Here is an 18,429-nt window from a genome sequence, read left to right as displayed (position 1 = left end):
ATTCTAGCCTCCCATACAGGTTTGGAAGAGACCCACTGGCATGGATGAGTATTTGAGAAATTGATGGTTATTGCTGGCTTCTAGACATGGTAGCAATGCTATCCATCCATGGTCAGAGGCAGCAATGCTTCTGAGGATCAGTTGCTGAAAACCACAGAGGGGGAAAGCGTCCTTGTGCTTGGGTCTTGCTTGCTGGTTTCCCATAATAGGCATCTGTTTATCCAGTGTGAGAACAGGATGCTGTACTAAATGGGCCATTAGCCTGATCCATCAGGCTCTTCTACTGCTCTCAATTCTTACTCCTATCAAACATGATTGTTCTACAGTATTTGAATCTTTATTCATGCTTGGCTATTTTGAGTTTTCCTGCCCCTGCGGTATTCAAAGAGTATAAAGCAACACAAGCAGCCTATGAGGTTCAACTTATTTGCACTTGAAATTCTCAAATTAAAGGTGTTCTGTGTGTATCTAATAATGACTAACAAGGGCCTCTGTCAGGGAAGAGTTAGAATTTTATAAGAATGTTTTGTTAATACGCAATAAAAAGTTTTATAAAAGAACAAGAAGCGTTTCTGTGGTGATCTGAAGAGGACAACGACCAGTCCTGACAGCCTCATTCAAATAATCCTGCTAATGTTCGTTCCTATATACGCAGGGATGATAGCGTGACCTTCCGGACTCATCAAACATGGCAACATCAGCTTGTTACATCATTTTATTTATGACTTAAGGGTTGTATTCAGGCGCTGGCACTTGCCCTGTATCTCCTGTTGTAAAGATTCAAGATACTCACCTTGCAACCACTGGGTGATTGAGTGTGACTCACAGTGGCCATCACCCAGTGTGCACGTCTAAAGATGTGGTAGGCAGATCCAATCCTTTCCTGCCCAGCAATCCACTCTTGAACCAAAACTGTGCTTAGTGGGCTCACAGCTTAAGTATGTCCACTTTTACTTGCAGCCGATCAAATAGAAATTTTAAGAAGTGCTCCAGAGCACATTTCCTCCCTGTTGACTACCGAAACCAATTACACTAACTCGAAAAACAATTTAGCTGCTCTTTTTCTGTGCTCTCTGACCCAAAGCTTTCCTCCCACCGCTTGCTCAGGCAATCCAGCCTTCCTCCTTCCTTCTTTTGCCCTCTCGATTGCTGTTTTAAGGGAGATGTTTTGCCAAAGGCAGATCTGATGCTAATGAAGTACACCAGGGAGTTTTTGCATCTATTTTTGGAAGCAGATACCTTTCTAACATTTTCTATTAGCTGTCCCAAGGCTGGAGAGGAGGGTGGTAGTGGTGGGTAGGATCATAGCCATTCTGTGCTCGGCGAAAAGCAATGAGTCAGCTAAACTGGGCAGCAGCCAAAACTAAAAAAAAAAGCAGATTACTTGAAATGATTGTCCATGTAGAGCCATCTATGTATTCACACAATTTCTGGCAGTGTTTACCTTGATTTTGCCAATCATCCCAATTGGAGGATGTCTTCACAATTTTACAGATTAAACCACACTGCTAAAAAGTGAAGCGTTTCTGAATGGCGGAAAGCCCATCTCTCGCACAGCAATAATGTCAAAGGATAGTTATCTTTGGATGCTGTCGGACCCCTGTCACATCAGCTCCCAGGGATAGTGGGAGTTGTACTTCAAGTGGAAGGCTGCAGAGTCCCACCCTCATATTGGGAACCAAAACTGTGCCTAAAACCAGAAATGCCATGGTCCCTACCAAAGAATGTGCAGAATCAGGGAGAACTGGAGTTTTCTCCCCTCAAAAGTAATAATAATAATAATAATAATAATAATAATAATAATAATAATAATAAATTTTATTTATATCCCGCCCTCCCCAGCCGAAGCTGGGCTCAGGGCGGCTAACAACAATCAAAATAGTCCGACATTCTAAAAACATTCATTATAAAATTAATTAAATCAAATTAAAATCAAATTAATGGCAACCATCAAGCAAAATTCTGTGCAGATTGCCGATTGCCAGAGGAGGGGGTCAGGCTGTGCCCTGACCAAAGGCCTGGTGGAACAGCTCTGTCTTGCAGGTCCTGCAGGGCCCTAGTCTCTTGTGACAGAGCGTTCCACCAGATTGGAGCCGCGGCCGAGAAGGCCCTGGCTCTAGTTGAGGCCAGCCTAACCTCTCTGTGGCCTGGGATCTTTAGGATGTTTTTATTTGCAGACCGTAAATTTCTCTGTGGGACATACCAGGAGAGGCGGTCCCGTAGGTACGAGGGTCCTAGGCCGTATAGGGCTTTAAAGGTTAAAACCAGCACCTTAAACCTGATCCTGTACTCCACCGGGAGCCAGTGCAGCTGGTATAATACCGGATGGATATGATCTCGCAGCGAAGACCCCATAAGGAGTCTCGCTGCGGCATTCTGCACCCGCTGGAGTTTCTGGGTCAGTCTCAAGGGCAGCCCCAAGTATCAGGCAGGGGGAGAACCACAATGCAAAACACAGCAGGGGCAATTGAAGAAACATCTGCGGCAGCTGTTGTTCAACTCCAGATCCCATTCACCCTATTGGCCATGTGGGTTGGGGCTGATGGAGCCAACATCTGCAGGGCCAAAGGTTCCCTGTCCAGAGAAAGATATTCTTAAAAGGACTCTCAGCTTTGGCCATACTGCAGAGATGTGGTGATGGTGCTGCTGCTACTGGTGTGTTGGGGGCGCTCCTCATGGTCCCATGTGCATGCAAGTCAAGGGCCTGGCAGGGATCTAGAGAAGCAGGACCAGTGGGGTGGGTGGGGAGTAGTGGAGGCTGGGGCAGTCAGGGCAGATAGATCTCAGCTGTACAGCTGGTGGGAAAGAGCAAACCCAGGTTCCTGCTTTTAGATTGGCAAGGGGGGGGATTTTTAAGACCCCCAATTCTAATGTCACACATCCAAACCTCTCCTTGTATGCTCCGTGGAGGACCATAAGGTCCATAAATAGCAACACCCTAGAGGTCCCGGGCCCTAAGGAAGTCAGATTAGCCTCAACCCGAGACAGGGCCTTTTCAACACTGGTGGAACACCTGGTGGAACGCTCTGTCTCATGAGACCAGGGCCATGCGGGATCTGATTTCTGTAAGACAGAGTTGTTCCACCTGGCCTTTGGCTTAGAATCAGTTTGATTCCCTCCCCCTCTTTCTTTTTCCTTTCTCCTCCTGTGAAGAGGCTGCATCCGAATGTTTTAATGTTGTATTTTAATCTTGTTTTTTTTAATTGTATTTTAATCAACTTGTTTTTATTATTGGTTGTTAGCCACCCTTGGCTGGGGAATAAATAAAATTTATTATTATGATTATTATTATATATTGGTAAGGAAAGAGGATCTTGAACCTGTGACTTTCTGCCTCTTCCCTCTATCCTCTCCAAGATGGGCAAGGAGAGAGGTGGGCTGGACTGCAACTGAGTGGGAGAGATGGGACATGGTGGCAATTGTTTCAGGGCTGCTCTTATACCTGACCTCAGATCTTCCTCAGGTGGGATTTCAAGATTCTCTCACAAACCCTGATCCCGGGTTCTTCTGTATTTCTGTGCTGTGCATCTTTCTCTGCCAGTGACACACCCTGTGTTTGTGAATTAAACTTGTTTAATAAATAAATTAAATCTATTAGTTATGTAATTATATATACATAAATATATCATGTATATTAAATAATATAAACTATACTGCAAACACTTTATAATTAATGATATGGAAATTTAATTCCGTGTGTGGCCTGTGGGTTGCGTGTCAAATTATTCTTGTTGCCCGCTTGGTATGAGTTGTTGGACTGCCCTGTTCTGATAGATTACTTCCAGCTCCCTCTACTGACAAATTGTGGCCAGCCACACTTTGGCAATTAAATCTTGTTCTACGGTGGAGAGCTGGACTGCTGGAACACGGTGAAAGCATGAAGGCAGAGTTGATGTGAAGAGAAAAGAAAAGGCAATGGATAGTATTCAGTGGTTGCCACACCCTGAGTAGGCCCACTGCAATGGGTCTACCCTGAGTATGACTAACACTGTGTACCACTCAAGGCCCTCAATTTAATAGCGCGCAGATACAGCCCCTCCCTCTACACAATTCAGACCCCTGGTGAACAGAAGTGCAGAGAGTTCCACTTCAGCTGTGAAGTCTTATCTCCTTCATTTCTTGATCTGCTACAAAGACACTGCTGGCCTTGTAAACTAAGCAGGATCGCACGGAATCAGTCTTTCCCCTTTGAGTTTTTTTCTACAATTAAAAGGTTGCGCTTTGGTAGACGTGGGTGGCGCTGTGGTCTAAACCACTGAGCCTATTGGGCTTGCTGATCAGGTGGTCGGTGGTTCGAAAAGCCGCAACGGGGTGAGCTCCCGTTGCTCAGTCCCAGCTCCTGCCAACATAACAGTTCAAAAGCACCCCCAAAAAGTGCAAGTAGATAAATAGGTATTGCTCCAGCGGGAAGGTAAACGGCGTTTCCGTGTACTGCTCTGGTTTCACCAGAAGCGGCTTAGTCATGCCAGCCGCATGACCTGGAAACACTGTCTATGGACAAACGCCGGCTCCATCGGCCAGTAAAGGAAGATGAGCACCGCAACCCCAGAGTCATTCGCGGCTGGACTTAACTGTCAGGGCTCCTTTACCTTTATGCAGCATATAAATCTTATTGAACAAATAGATAACAACGGAAGATTCTTCCACCAGCCGTTATCTCACTCTTTACACCTACCCGCAATATGCTACATCATGTTTAGGTATTAAGACAAAAGAAAAACGCAGAATTAAATGCAATGTATACAATATATGTATAAATAGCAAAGGACGCAGTGTGTGGTTGTGATGTTAAAACCCTCAGGGTCAGGCCTCAAAGTGCAATTTTGGAGAAATGTAGGCACACAGCCCACAAAGGCCAAAGCTCCCTTGCTCCTTATTGAATCACCCATGTAGACTTTCCTTCAGTTTACTGAAATGAGAGTGTGAGAATTCTGTCCATGCCCACTTGAAAAAGGCCTGCAGAGTTTCAAAATGAAAGGAGGGCAGTTGGGAAGAGTGTCATCCGTAAGGAGACTGCTGGTTCCCAGCATAGGTCTACTGAGAATGAAAACCTAAGGAAAATAACTTCTGGTACAGCTCCCTCGGCTAACCAACTATCAAAAAGAAATGCCATACCATCCACCTTCCTCCATCCAGCCCCCGCAAAACAGTATTCAGATAGTTAGCTGTTTAAGTCAAGATAAAGCAGAATTAAACTCTACAGAAAGGAAGTACGACCAGTAAAACTATTTTGTAGGGTTCTTTTTTCTCCAAACTTTACTGTGGTGTCTCCAGACAATTTAGAAAACCAATTTGTGAGGATAAACGCCATTGGAAAGCGAAAATGTCGAACGCAAATAGCCTCGCAGCTGAGGCACCTTCTTGATGATGGGCAAGAGCTGGGAGTCCACGTGCTTCTGGTCCGCCTTGCGTCGCTCCGTTATCTCGTATTTCTGAAAAAGCAGGAAAGCGCGTCAATCATTTGTTCGCCCTTTAGTGCCCTTTGCTTTAACAGGGAGCCTCCCCAGGGCTTACAACACCTCCCGCTTCCTCTAGGCTGCTGCTGTGGACCAGGATGCAAAGAACTACTTCAATACACCCGGTGACATTTAATTCTTTTTAAAAGTTAAGTGGTTTTTAGCTATAACGCTATTAGGAATATGAAAAAATGGATTATTAACAGGTAAAAATTTAATGTTATAATATTTTAAGAGTAAAGACTAGGATAAACAAAGAGGGAAAGGATTTGCTGAACTAATAAATTGAATTGGAATACAAAAAAGGGAGGTGTGAGGAGGTCCAGGAAACAAGCAAATGTAAAATAAGTGATGGAAAGATGGAATTGTTTTTTAACCATTTTTATTTTGTATTTTTCTTTTTTCTTTTTGTAAAATCTTAATAAATATCTTTTTTTTTAAAAAAAGACATTTAATTCTTTTTAAATAGAAAACCTCCTTTCCACACGCTTGCCAATGCCATTTCACAAAATGTTTCTGAAACTCCTCTGTTTGTCCAAAGCTCTCTTGGGGGTGCGGAGTAGCAGCAGAGGCTGTTATTTCCCCATCTATGGTGGGAAACTCACTTCCTGTACCGGCACACCTGTGTGTATGTCGTGGTCTAGGAAAAAGAATTGGGCACAGGACAACAGGCAGCAGCGGTGTTTGTGTGCTGGGCTGCCCTCCCTCCCAACCAAGCTATCTGATTAAAGGCTAATTTTTCTGTTAAAAAAAAAAATGTAGCAGATGAGCATGAGCTCTGCAAGCCAATGAATCCCTATAGAACATGGGTAGGCAAACTAAGCCCTGGGGGCTGGATGTGGCTCAATCGCCTTCTAAATCCAGCCCATGGACAGTCTGGGAATCAGCGCATTTTTAAATGAGTAGAATGTGCCCTTTTATTTAAAATGCATCCCTGGGTTATTTGTGGGGCCTGCCTGGTGTTTTTACGAGTAGAATGTGTGCTTTTATTTAAAATGCATCTCTGGGTTATTTGTGGGGCATAGGAATTCGTTCACCCCCCCCCCAATATGGTCTGCCCCCCCCCACAGGGTCTGAGGGACAGTGAACCGGCCCCCTGCTGAAAAAGTTTGCTGACCCCTGCCATAGAAGGTACTGTATTTTTTGCTCTATAAGACTCACTTTTCCCCTCCTAAAAAGTAAGGGGAAATGTGTGTGCGTCTTATGGAGCGAATGCAGGCTGCACAGCTATCCCAGAAGCCAGAACAGCAAGAGGGATTGCTGCTTTTGCTGCACAGCGATCCCTCTTGTTGTTCTGGCTTCTGAAATTCAGAGTATTTTTTTTCTTGTTTTCCTACTCCAAAAACTAGGTGCGTATTATGGTCTGGTGCATCTTCTAGAGCGAAAAATACGGTATTTTGTTTACTGCAAGCTTAGGATCAAATCTGCACCTAAAATCTGGTCCTATTTATTTTGTGGAAGGCAAGTCTTTTTCTGAAGGAGATAGGCAGCCCAGCTGTGCTAATGCCAGGTCCCCATATTTTGCTGGACTGCATCTCCCATCATTGCTAGCCAGGGCAGTGGGAGATGGAATCCAGAACATGCAAAGGGCCCAAAGTTGGAGAAAACTATATATCACACTAACCCCATCACAACAGTCAAATGCACAATGCTGGACTCACTTCTGTTCAGCAGTCCCCCAAGAGTCACTACAGTGGTACCTCGGGTTAAGTACTTAATTCGTTCCGGAGGTCTGTTCTTAACCTGAAGCACCACTTTAGCCTGGTACATTCTTCATTCATTAAATATCACGAACTTAGGTATATCAAAGATACATACAAAGTACTCTCAGGTCCCCTTCTGATATTTTACATTCTGTGGTTAGAGCAAGTAAGTTGAACAACAGCAGAGCTTGGCAGTTTGTTCTATAATCAAGGTGTTACTTGAGTTGTCAGGTGGGCCAAACCCCTCTCTGACATGCTATCTGGGGGATATTGTTTGTCCTGCTGGGGACTTGTTAATACAGTGGTACCTCGGGTTAAGTACTTAATTCGGTCCAGAGGTCTGTTCTTAACCTGAGACACCACTTTAGCTAATGGGGCCTCCCACTGCCGGAGCATGATTTCTGTTCTCATCCTGAAGCAAAGTTCTTAACCCGAGGTACTATTTCTGGGTTAGCGGAGTCTGTAACCTGAAGCGTATGTAATCTAAGGTACCACTGTACAAAGATTTGGTGGCCTGCAAATCTACATCTGTTTTTTCTCCAAGATTTGCTAACTCGTAGGTGCTCAAGACAAACACACACACACACACACACACACACACACACACACGCACACGCTTTTGCCCATCTCATTCACTCAGAAAACGCACCCACCTCTTTCTCAGTGTCAAATATTTCCCCCTCCTGGTGTTTGGGTTTACGCAGCTTCTTCTTCTTGAAGTAAAGATCGCTGAGGTGCTTTGGAAGTTTCACACTGGAGATGTCAACCTTGGTTGAAGTGGCAATGACGAACTTCTGGTGAGCCCTGCGCAGGGGGACCCGGTTGATGGTCAGGGGACCTGCAGGCAAGACACAGGACAAGTGAATGACATACGGTGGCCTTGAGGCACCAGGAAAAGGCCCGGCTGGTATGTGTTTTCCTGCCATTCAAGCGGGACACAACGTTGCTGCTCTGCTCAAAGGAATCAACTGACTGCCCACCCCCAAGAAAAACAAAACAAGCGAATCCAGCTATTCTATACTCTCAAGAAAAATGCAGCCAGCACAGGAAACTGGCAGAACAGCCTGGGAATGACAGGAAAACACACTAAAAAAAATAAAATAAAATACATATTTATTGCCAAGTACCTGCTACTCCACCTTAGTTCAAGAACTTCCAGAGTGGCTTTCAGGGTAAAAAAGGGAACAGAAATAGAACTCAGAAGAGGCACAAGATATTGTTGGGGTGTGGTTTCTTCGGATCTTGAAAGTAATTCTGGAAGTGCCATTTGTCAAGTTTGGGTGTGACATTTACTGTTTTTTGTGCAGTACTTTCTAAAGCAGTGCACACTGCTTTATATGAGGGGTAAAATCCATTAAGATTCACCACACAATAGTGGGATTCCATGATTTGTTTACTGTAAGAAATGTATTTGAGGGATACCTAGTATGCTACAAGTCTATTTGGATATCCATTCCTCTGAGTTCAACAGAATTTGTTCCCAAGTGTGTATAGCTATGAATCAGCAAGTCCCCAGTTTGAACCTTGCCCCTGGCACAAAGTCACCAAATGGAACTCTTTCTCAAACTCAGCCCCTGCACTCACATCACGTGGGATAATAGTGATTCACCTGTAGGGGCTGTTGCATGACATGGTCCTCCAGATATTGCTGGACTCTGAACCGCCACCAGCCACAGCCAGCTTGGTCCATGGCCAGCGAACCACAGTTCATCAACATCTGCAGGGTGACAGGTCCCCCATGCCTGGTGTAAGGTTTACAACTAGTTAGCAAAGTTCTTTGAATAGGTCAGAGAGCTCTATGTGTTTACTATTGTGGTAATATTTGAGGTGTACTTACTATATCCACTACTTTCACCCCTGTATTTGTATTAATGAAGGAAATGAAATTTATTTAAGAGTCCCAAGATACAAAATGCACCAAATAGTTAATCCAGGTGAGCAGATTATAGGAAAGCAAATGTTATAGGACCTAGCTGTCCATGTAAGATTAGCTTACCTGTTACAAGCAACAGACCACTTCCAAGCTGCTTCAGAAAGACCACACGCTAAAAACAAGACAGAGGAGGTTTGTAAATAGGGTGAAGGAACACCAATCGCCTGCAAATAACACTAAGCTATGGTTTAACCTTAGAATCCCCGCAACTGGGTGAGCTCCCGTTGTTCGGTCCCAGCTCCTGCCAACCTAGCAGTACGAAAGCATGTCAAAGTGCAAGTAGATAAATAGGTACCGCTCTGGCGGGAAGGTAAACGGCGTTTCCATGCGCTGCTCTGGTTCGCCAGAAGCGGCTTAGTCCTGCTGGCCACATGACCCGGAAGCAGAGCCAGCTCCCTTGGCCAATAAAGCGAGATGAGCGCCACAACCCTGGAGTCGGCCACGACTGGACCTAATGGTCAGGGGTCTCTATACCTTTCTTGTTTAACCTTATGTCTGAAAACTGCCCATAGCTGAACTCTGGCTCGCTTCCTGCTAACAACCACAATCTGAAGCCATGGTTAATGAACTGCAGGTTGTTTTAGAGAAGCAGATCATGGCTCAGCATAAGAGTCATTCACAGAGTTCCCCTTACCTTGCCTCGGTGGCGACCAGTGAGAAGGATCACAACAGTTCCTGGGGTTATTGAAGCCCGCAGCTTCCTCTTGTGTAGGGCAAAATTCTTTTTGCCATGACTCAGGAGTTTGCGGGGAACATCTTCCGTTGGGTAGTACCTTGGCTGAAAGGAGAGGAATTATCAGCTTTCGCAGTCTAAGTTTGACTTCAGAACCCCCTTTCTTCCAAGCACTCATTCTTGCTTGACGTGGGAAAACCCCAGCCATGTGTTTGCCCAACAGCCCAAAGGTCTAGCAGCCTCTCCAGCATACAGTGCTGGCACGTATACAACAAATTCTGAAATCTATAGATCTGAATGTGTTCTAGTGCAGCAAAGCATCACAGCACCGATGCAATTAAAGAAAGCTGCCTATGAAGTTTTCCATTCATCTGTCTTTAAACATATCAAAGCAAAGACAGGCACCACCCCTACAGAACACAAAATCAGACAGGTGGACACCTGCACGGATAAGGGCCTTTTTCTACTTTGCACAGAAATGGTGAAAATTGATAATGCAACGTTTAATGATAATTCTCTGCACAAATCTCAATTTGGTTTTTTTAATCTCAATTTGTTTTTGATCTTATTTGCATGGTAGGAATGTATCTTATCACAAAGAAAGAACATTAGGTGAGCATTCACTACACAAGGATTTAAAACATTCAGCTGTCACTTATACTTTACAGCAGGTGTGGCCTGCCACTTGTCTGTTGGACTGCAAACACTCATTGATCATGCAGTTTGGGGTTAATGGCAGATAGAGTCTGACAATACCCAGAGGGACAAATCTTCCTGCCCCCCCCCACCCCCCGTGGCTTAAACAAGAGAGTAAGCAGGCAGTTGTTTTGATTCAAGTGTCACCTGCTACAGGTAGAAACATTTATGCAGACCACCTGTGATCACCCGTACACATTTTACACAATCAATCAAACCCCAACAGCAGCAGACCACTGTATCATTCCTAATTAGTGAAGTCCAGATGTGTTCCTATTATCATGCTATTCTCCTTCCTGCACACAGCGGGGGAAGGGGGCAGATTTCAGGCTCATGGGATCTTCTTTTCCTTTCAGCAGAACCCCAAGATATAACCACTAGCGCCAGGTGCAAAAGACACATAAGTAGAATTAAAGAACAGAGGCTATGATACTATTCTACTTAAGTTTTCACAAGCACTGTGCTCAATGGTTCAGATGAAGGTTTCAGTCTGACTTAAAATTACACTTGATCCAGTATTACTAAGTTGGCTATCAGCTGGCGATTTTGCACAAATCAGGCAAATTTCGCACATACAATTTTGTCATATCATGTAATTGTGTTCTTTTGAGAAGAGGCTATAGGTTTCAATAATACAGCACTAAATACTGCTTTAATTCATTTTTTTAAACTACAGTGGTGCCCCGCAAGACGAAAAACCCGCTAGACGAAAGGGTTTTCAGTTTTGGAGGTGCTTCGCAAAACGAATTTCCTATGGGCTTGCTTCGCAAGACAAAAATGTCTTGCGAGTTCCTGCAGGGTTTTTTTCCTCTCCCCCCCCCCCTTTTCCCAAGCCGCTTATCAGCTGATCCGCTAAGCCGCTAATAGCACTAAGCCGCTAAGGGGCTTGCTTCGCAAGACGAAGAGACTCGCGGAACGGATTCTTTTCGTCTTGCGAGGCACCACTGTATTTTATTCTGTTTTTCAACAGATACAAAATGAAGTGAGCAACAAAATCGAAAACAGGAAACAGAAGGGATGAAGAACCAAACTATCTTAGGCATGTATGGTATTTACTTTACACACCGCTTGTTTAAAAAATACTTCAAAGCAGTTTGCAAATAAAATTATAAGAAAAATTAACAATAATTTAAGACCTTCAAAAAGTGAAACAGACTAAAAACAGATTAAAACCTATATCAACTTTATAAGAAAACATTTCTCTTTAGCGGGTGCTGAAGAATACCACTGAAGATGCCTGCCTGATATAAATGTAAAAGATGGGGTCTTATTTTCATATGTGGTGGAACTGCAGTTATCCGAGACTTCTGGAACAATATTTATGATGAACTTAAAAAGATATTTAAACTTCATTTTTAAAAAAGACCAGAAACCCTCCTTCTAGGTATATTGCCAATAGAAATAGGAAAAAATATAAAAACATTGTTCATGTATGCAACAACGGCAGCCAGAATATTAGTGGCAAGAAATTCAATACCTACAATAGCAGAATGGCAAACCCTAATGATATAATATCTACAGCTAGCAAAGATGACAGGGATAGTAAGAGATCAATCAAAACAGAATGTATATAAAGAATGGAGAATATTTAAAGAATATCTAAAAAATTATTGTAAGAATAAGAATCTCCTGGCAGAACTAGAGTGATTCTTGTAAATAAAAAGTGGAAATGATATCATGTTTGGACGTACGAAAATAATTTGAGACTGTACATTATAAAGGAAAGTATAGATATAGTAAATGAAAACAGTTGGAAGTCTTTTTTAGCTGATTTATAGTAATGTTTTGGTTCTTTTTTGTGAGTTTGTAAATATATGGCATTTACATATATGAAAAGTACAGTGGATGCTCGGATTGCGATCATGATCCGTGCGGGATGCACATCTGCGCACACGTGGGTTGTAATTTGGTGCTTCTGCGCATGTGCAAAGCGCGATTTAGCGCTTCTGCACATGCGCGACCGCTGAAACCCAGAAGTAGCCCGTTCCGGTACTTTTGGGTTTCAGAAGGGAAGTCCGTAACCCGAAAAAAACGCAATCTGAAGTGACTGTAACCCGAGGTATGACTGTATAGTATTATGTGGGGTTTTTTCTCTTCTCTTTTTTCCTTTTTATTTTCTTTCTTCTTTATTTTCTCGCTTTGTGTCTGTATAAAATGTCATTGCATTTTGATTTTTTAAATTCAAATTAATAGATTTAATAAAAAAGTATAAATATAATAGTTCAGTAGTACAGGATAGAAAGCATGGTTGCCTCTATATAATCCTGAACTACATTCTGTTGTTGTGGAAGCTAACAGACAACATACAAAGGAATCCAAGGACAAACTCTTGCCAACTGTTAAGCAAGTAACAGAGTAGAACCTTGCTGAAACACTTGTATCTGTATGTGCAGCCTGTCACAAGAGAGCAAATTCTGGATAGTGAGCATCTATTGAATATGCCTAAGCTGACTTTCTTTGTAATCAGAAGTATATTGCTGTGTATCTAAATCTGTCTGCTTGGAGCAGCACTGTGAGCTGGAAAATGCTTGTTTATGTGTGGATACACATTGCTGCATCCCTCCTCCCTTTGATTCACCTTTGTGGTTTTATAAAAATAGTATTAATAATCATTTGAAAACAGGGTGCCTCTTAGCACATTCTGAGCCAAAGAATTTGCTTTCAGTACTGTTAACAGGGTGGAATGGAGCTCAGAATGATTCCGTACAAAAGTCCACTCCTGGTTCACTTACTTCACTTCAGTAGCCCAAAAGTGGTTTTGTTGTCCAGTAGGGTACTTGGGAACCTAAAGCCCTTGCCAACCTATTGCAGATTCTCCAGAGATTTACCAGTAGATCCTGATCTAACCGTGGCCCAGTACTGCAATAGACTGTTGAAGCAGCCAAATTTCTTTGAGAGGAAGAAATTAAGCTACGTATTTGAAGAGAACTATAGCACTGAGAACACACTAGTCTAAAGTAATTTTTTGGTTTTATTTACTAGTCAGCCTATACACCGATTATGTCATCTGTCATGCCTAAAAAGAATGAAAGAACCAACTTTTGTATCTGTACCCTGGCTGCTCACCTGCACAGCCCCCACTAGGCAGAATGTACTCCCCCAAAGCAAGTGGCTGTTTTTAAGCCTGATGAATTTTTGCTGTGCTCAGTTATTCGTAAGGGAATTGCAGCATTTAATGGATGACATGCAAGCACCTGTAGCTTGACACCTCCCCCTGCAAAAATTTCTGCTGCAACCTACTTTTTATTCCCAATTTACTACGTGGGAGTGGCAACAGGAAGAGGGAAAGGGGTTAGCCAGCAAGTGTATAGCGAAGGTGTAATTTGAGACCAGACCTGGCACATTCAAACTTGAAAGCCTTAACTGCTACAGTGCACCAGCTTACAGACAAGTTCTCACCATTTTGCGAAGTTTGACCACCCTGTTGCCTCCATTCTTATCACCTCCAACAGGCTTCGTGATAGTAGCTGGCTCTTTCTCTCTTTTCTTCTTTTCTATCTGAAGACAAAACAAAACACAAACTACTTTAGAAATATATTTGCAAACTAGCTTTCAATACAGTGCAGAAGAGAAGCTCTGCTGCCTCATACTTAGAATCTGGCTCTGATAAGTCCGCAAAAGCTGACCCCAGTCAAGAGCCCTCCCCTCTTGCTTGTTCCAGGCACCTGATGTTCAGAGGTAAGGTAAAGGTACCCCTGCCCGTGCGGGCCAGTCTTGACAGACTCTAGGGTTGTGCGCCCATCTCACTTAAGAGGCCGGGGGCCAGCGCTGTCCGGAGACACTTCCGGGTCACGTGGCCAGCGTGACAAAGCTGCATCTGGCGAGCCAGAGCCGCACACAGAAACGCCGTTTACCTTCCCGCCAGTAAGCGGTCCCTATTTATCTACTTGCACCCGGGGGTGCTTGCGAACTGCTAGGTTGGCAGGCGCTGGGACCGAGCAACGGGAGCGCACCCCGCCGCGGGGATTCGAACCGCCGACCTTTCGATCGGTAAGCCCTAGGCACTGAGGCTTTTACCCACAGTGCCACCCGCGTCCCATGATGTTCAGAGGTACATTGCCTTTAAATATGGAGGTTCAATGTCACCAACATGGCCAACAGCTGTTGAGATATGAATTTATTATTACAGGGAGACCAACCTGATTGAGATTCAACAGCCACAGAAGGTCCAACTACAAGCTCTCTTCCTCCCTTCACCGGTGGAAGAACATTCAGCCTCATCAGTTGCCCAGGAATTGCAGAATTAAAGGAAAGCAAACTCTGGCATCTACCATCAGACCCAGAGCCACTGGGAGGATGTGCACTCTGCCTCCCAGGAAGTACATCACAGTAAGGGCCCCAATGATTGGTCAAAAAAGAGAACGCTGCAGAGGTCTTGCTCCCCTCCCCACGAAGAACACTTATAAGAGCCAGTGTCCGAGCTGGGATTATTCCTCATTCCTTCTCCTTTTCCACTGAACAGCAGGGTAAAAATGAAATCTCTCTAGCCCTTTTAAAAAGCCTTCATTAAGCTGCACGCCAGCAAATGTTCTGTATGTTAAATGGCAGCTTGTTAAGTTATGCAGCTCTACCTACTATGAGCTCTGAACGATTGCTAGTTCCCCCTACCTTAGTTTCTGGAGCTTTGTACTTGCGCTTGTACATGGCCTTCCGAGCATACATGGCAGACCGGGAATACTTCCCGATCCCCCGGGCCAGCACTGGGTTGCGGCTGGCATGAACCTTCCGAACCCTCTTTGCTTTCTTCTCGCCCGCCATCTAGAAAGCAGAGAAATCAACATTAGCAATTTGCAGAACGTAAGCAATAAAAAGGAAAGGAGCATCGCACAATGGAAAAAGACATTTAAGCTTGTTTTTTCTTTTAAAAACGTTTCTAGCCCTCAACACCGCACAACAGTTACAATCAATACAGAATTGCTTCATTGGGATAAAGAATAATTCTGAAATCTCAAACACGAGCTACAGTAGTAGCATGGAATTAAAACGAAAGACCACATTCTTTAATGATAACAGGCCTCTTCCATTAGTGTTATCACAACTTTCAGATATATTCTCTGACACACACACACACACGTGTATGTGGTGGCAATTATCAATTATGAAGCACACTAGTCCACCAAAACTTATGTTGCAATATTGGCTGCGTACCCAACCATTTAAAGCACACAAATTTCCCCAAAGAACCCTGGGAAATGTAGTTGCTTAAGGGTGCTGGGAATTTTGCTCTGTCTGGAGTGAACTTTAGTTCCCAGAATTTTTGGGGGGAAGCCATGTGCATTAAATATATGGTGCCCATGGAACCACTGGTGTCTATGCTACTCTAGATATGTTGCACAGTCTCCCTTTGGTCTTTTAACTCTGTACAGTGGTGCCTCGCAAGACGAAATTAATTCGTTCCGCAAGTTTTTTCTTCTTGCGAGTTTTTCGTCTTGCGAAGCACGGTTTCCCATAGGAATGCATTGAAAATCAATCAATGTGTTCCTATGGAGACCGTCCGGGGACAGAGGGGAAGTGCCGCGCGCCTTCCCCTCTGTCCCCTGACCTGTTTTAAAGCAAGGGAAGGGGCAGCGGGGAGAATCGCTTCTCCCTGTTGCCGCCCCTTGGTTCAAAAGGGGTCTGGGGACAGAGGGGAAGGCGCGCGCGCCTTCCCCTTTGTCCCTGGAGATTGCGGGGCTGGCAACGGGGAGAAGCGATCTTCTCCCCGCCGCCCCTTGCTTCAAAAGAGGTCCGGGGACAGCAGGGAAGACGCGGTGCGCTTCCCCGCTATCCCCGGAGCTTGCGGGGCAAGCTTCGTTTTGCGAAGCAAGCCCATAGGGAAATGCGTCTTGCGAAGCGGCTAAGAAAACGAAAAACTCCTTCATCTAGCGAGTTTTTCATCTTCCGAGGCGTTCGTCTTGCGGGGTACCACTGTACTTCAGTTAGCTTATGTACATGAAGCTTACCCCCTGAGCTGATGTCTATGCTAGATACAGTCAGATCCAATGCAAATTTATTTATAACACCACCAAAGTAATTGATGATAGCTTTCCCAAGCAAGCTTAGGTAGGATTACAGCTCTAGCCTCCTAGAAGAGGAGAGGGAAGGCTTGTTTTAAGAATATCACCAGGGCGTGCTGGAACCATCCTGTTCTGAAAGTGGCCAGCCACATTCCTGTGGGAAGCCTGTATGCAGGAACAAAACACAAGAGCCCTCTCCCCTCCTGTGTCAGTAGCATTGCTGCCTCCAACTCTGGAGGCAGAGCATAGCCATCATGGCTAGTAGCAATTGATAGCCTTCTCCTCAATGAATTATAAGAACAGAAGAATAACCTGCTGGATGGGAAAACCCGCAAGCAACACTCTTCCCCACTGGTCGAAAAGGTTAAAAAATATTATATTTAGACAAAATGCCTACTTCACGACTGGCACTTTCCTGCTTTTCATAAATAAGGCATCAGAGGTCAGGTGACTATTAAAAAAGAAGCTGTAAGGAGGTGACAAAAGTCACAAAGAACTCCTGGCCAACTGGTCTACAGAGACATTCCCAGGTCGGACTTGAACACACGACCCTTTTCTCATGCTCAAAGACCCAACCCAATGCACCAATCAAGGACCATCCACAAAACACGCCACATATCGAGGCTGGTGAAATCGTGGCCTAGAAGAGACAGTATTAGGATGGGCAGAGCGCGACCCTGGAGAAACACCTGAGACACGCGTTAAGGGTTTCCCACGTAGCCACGACCAACCCCAGAGGGCGAGAACCGTTTGCAAGATCGTGGAAGGACTCAAGAACGTGCGGCTAAGAAGCCGACAGCTCCTCCCGATGAAAAACCTTTCAAACGACCTGTTGGGTCGGAGATGTTTCCCCCCCGTCCCCGTCACAAGACACCCAAGATCAGCGACACGTGTTCCTCCTCCGAGCCGCGCGCCTCTTCGGTGCAATACGGCAGCCCCCTGCAAGGAACCGGCCTGCCAAGAGAGTGAATCCGCGGCGGCCTAAAACTCCGGCGGCGTCTGCCGGGGAATCCCACCCCGCCGACCAAAAGAACAGCCCCGCAGCGCCCGCCGCACGTCCGCCGAGGAGCCTGCTCCTACCCGCACCTCGCTCGGCGCCTCTTTAAGGCGGATGGCAGCGGATTATAACGGCGGGCCTGAGGAGCGAAACGCCAGCACGACGCCATACTTACCTTCGGAGAAGGGAAAAAGAGGCAATATCCGGGACCTCGGCGGTAAAGAGAAAGCGGGCGTGACGTCACCGCGCGCGACCCAAGGCATTCTGGGGGATGTAGTTTACTGTGCTGTAACCTTCCCACAGTTTGACTTCAGCCCCAAAGGCTCACTCCACTATTGTCTCTCGAGACAGCCGGATGCCAACTAACTTTGTGGTCGTAGCTGCTATTCCGAAAGGTGCATAGATAGGCATGATATCAATTCCTTGCCTGATGATCCTTAGCAAGGAATTTGCCTTTCCCCCGGTTGCTGTACACTGGATCGACATCTTCATTATTACAATTAATTTATTACTTGCCTTCTAAACCATCGTCTCTAGACGATTTGCAGATAAGATAAATTTACACATAAAACCAGTTAAAAACATACATACAGCAAATGCTTTTAAAACCAGACTAAAATCCAAACAAGTGGACACTACAGTGGTACCTCGGGTTACAGACGCTTCAGGTTACGGACTCGGCTAACCCAGAAATATTACCTCGGGTTAAGAACTTTGCTTCAGGATGAGAACAGAAATCGTGTTCCGGTGGGGCAGCGGCAGCAACTGGAGGCCCCATTCGCTGAAGTGGTGCTTCAGCTTAAGAACAGTTTCAGGTTAAGTACGGACCTCCGGAAAGAATTAAGTACTTAACCCGAAGTACCACTGTAGTGGTAAAGACCCATTTATCCAGCTGACAAAGCCTGTTGGAACAAAAAAAAAAACTTCAATGGTTTCTGGAAAGTGTAGATAATGGGTGCCTTTCGATCTCAAGAG

At 44.8% G+C, this 18,429-nt stretch overlaps 1 protein-coding gene across 1 annotated transcript; it reads right to left on the bottom strand.

Annotated features, from left to right (window-relative positions):
• Positions 1–5,226: 5,226 nt before the first annotated feature.
• On the bottom strand, positions 5,227–17,713 carry RPL6 (ribosomal protein L6). Its single transcript, XM_028741336.2, has 7 exons — positions 17,630–17,713; positions 15,070–15,219; positions 13,861–13,959; positions 9,727–9,870; positions 9,156–9,204; positions 7,813–7,997; positions 5,227–5,432 (listed from the first exon to the last, which is right to left on the bottom strand). Exons 2-7 carry the CDS (start codon positions 15,217–15,219, stop codon positions 5,280–5,282), a joined length of 780 nt encoding a protein of 259 aa, XP_028597169.1. The 5' UTR covers positions 17,630–17,713; the 3' UTR covers positions 5,227–5,279.
• Between the last annotated feature and the right edge of the window lie 716 nt (positions 17,714–18,429).

Source organism: Podarcis muralis, chromosome 7 (genome assembly GCF_964188315.1).
Source record: "Podarcis muralis chromosome 7, rPodMur119.hap1.1, whole genome shotgun sequence".
NCBI classification, from domain to species: domain Eukaryota; kingdom Metazoa; phylum Chordata; class Lepidosauria; order Squamata; family Lacertidae; genus Podarcis; species Podarcis muralis.
The sequence above is the reverse complement of the archived record's forward strand: the minus strand, read 5'-3'. Positions and strand labels throughout refer to the sequence as shown.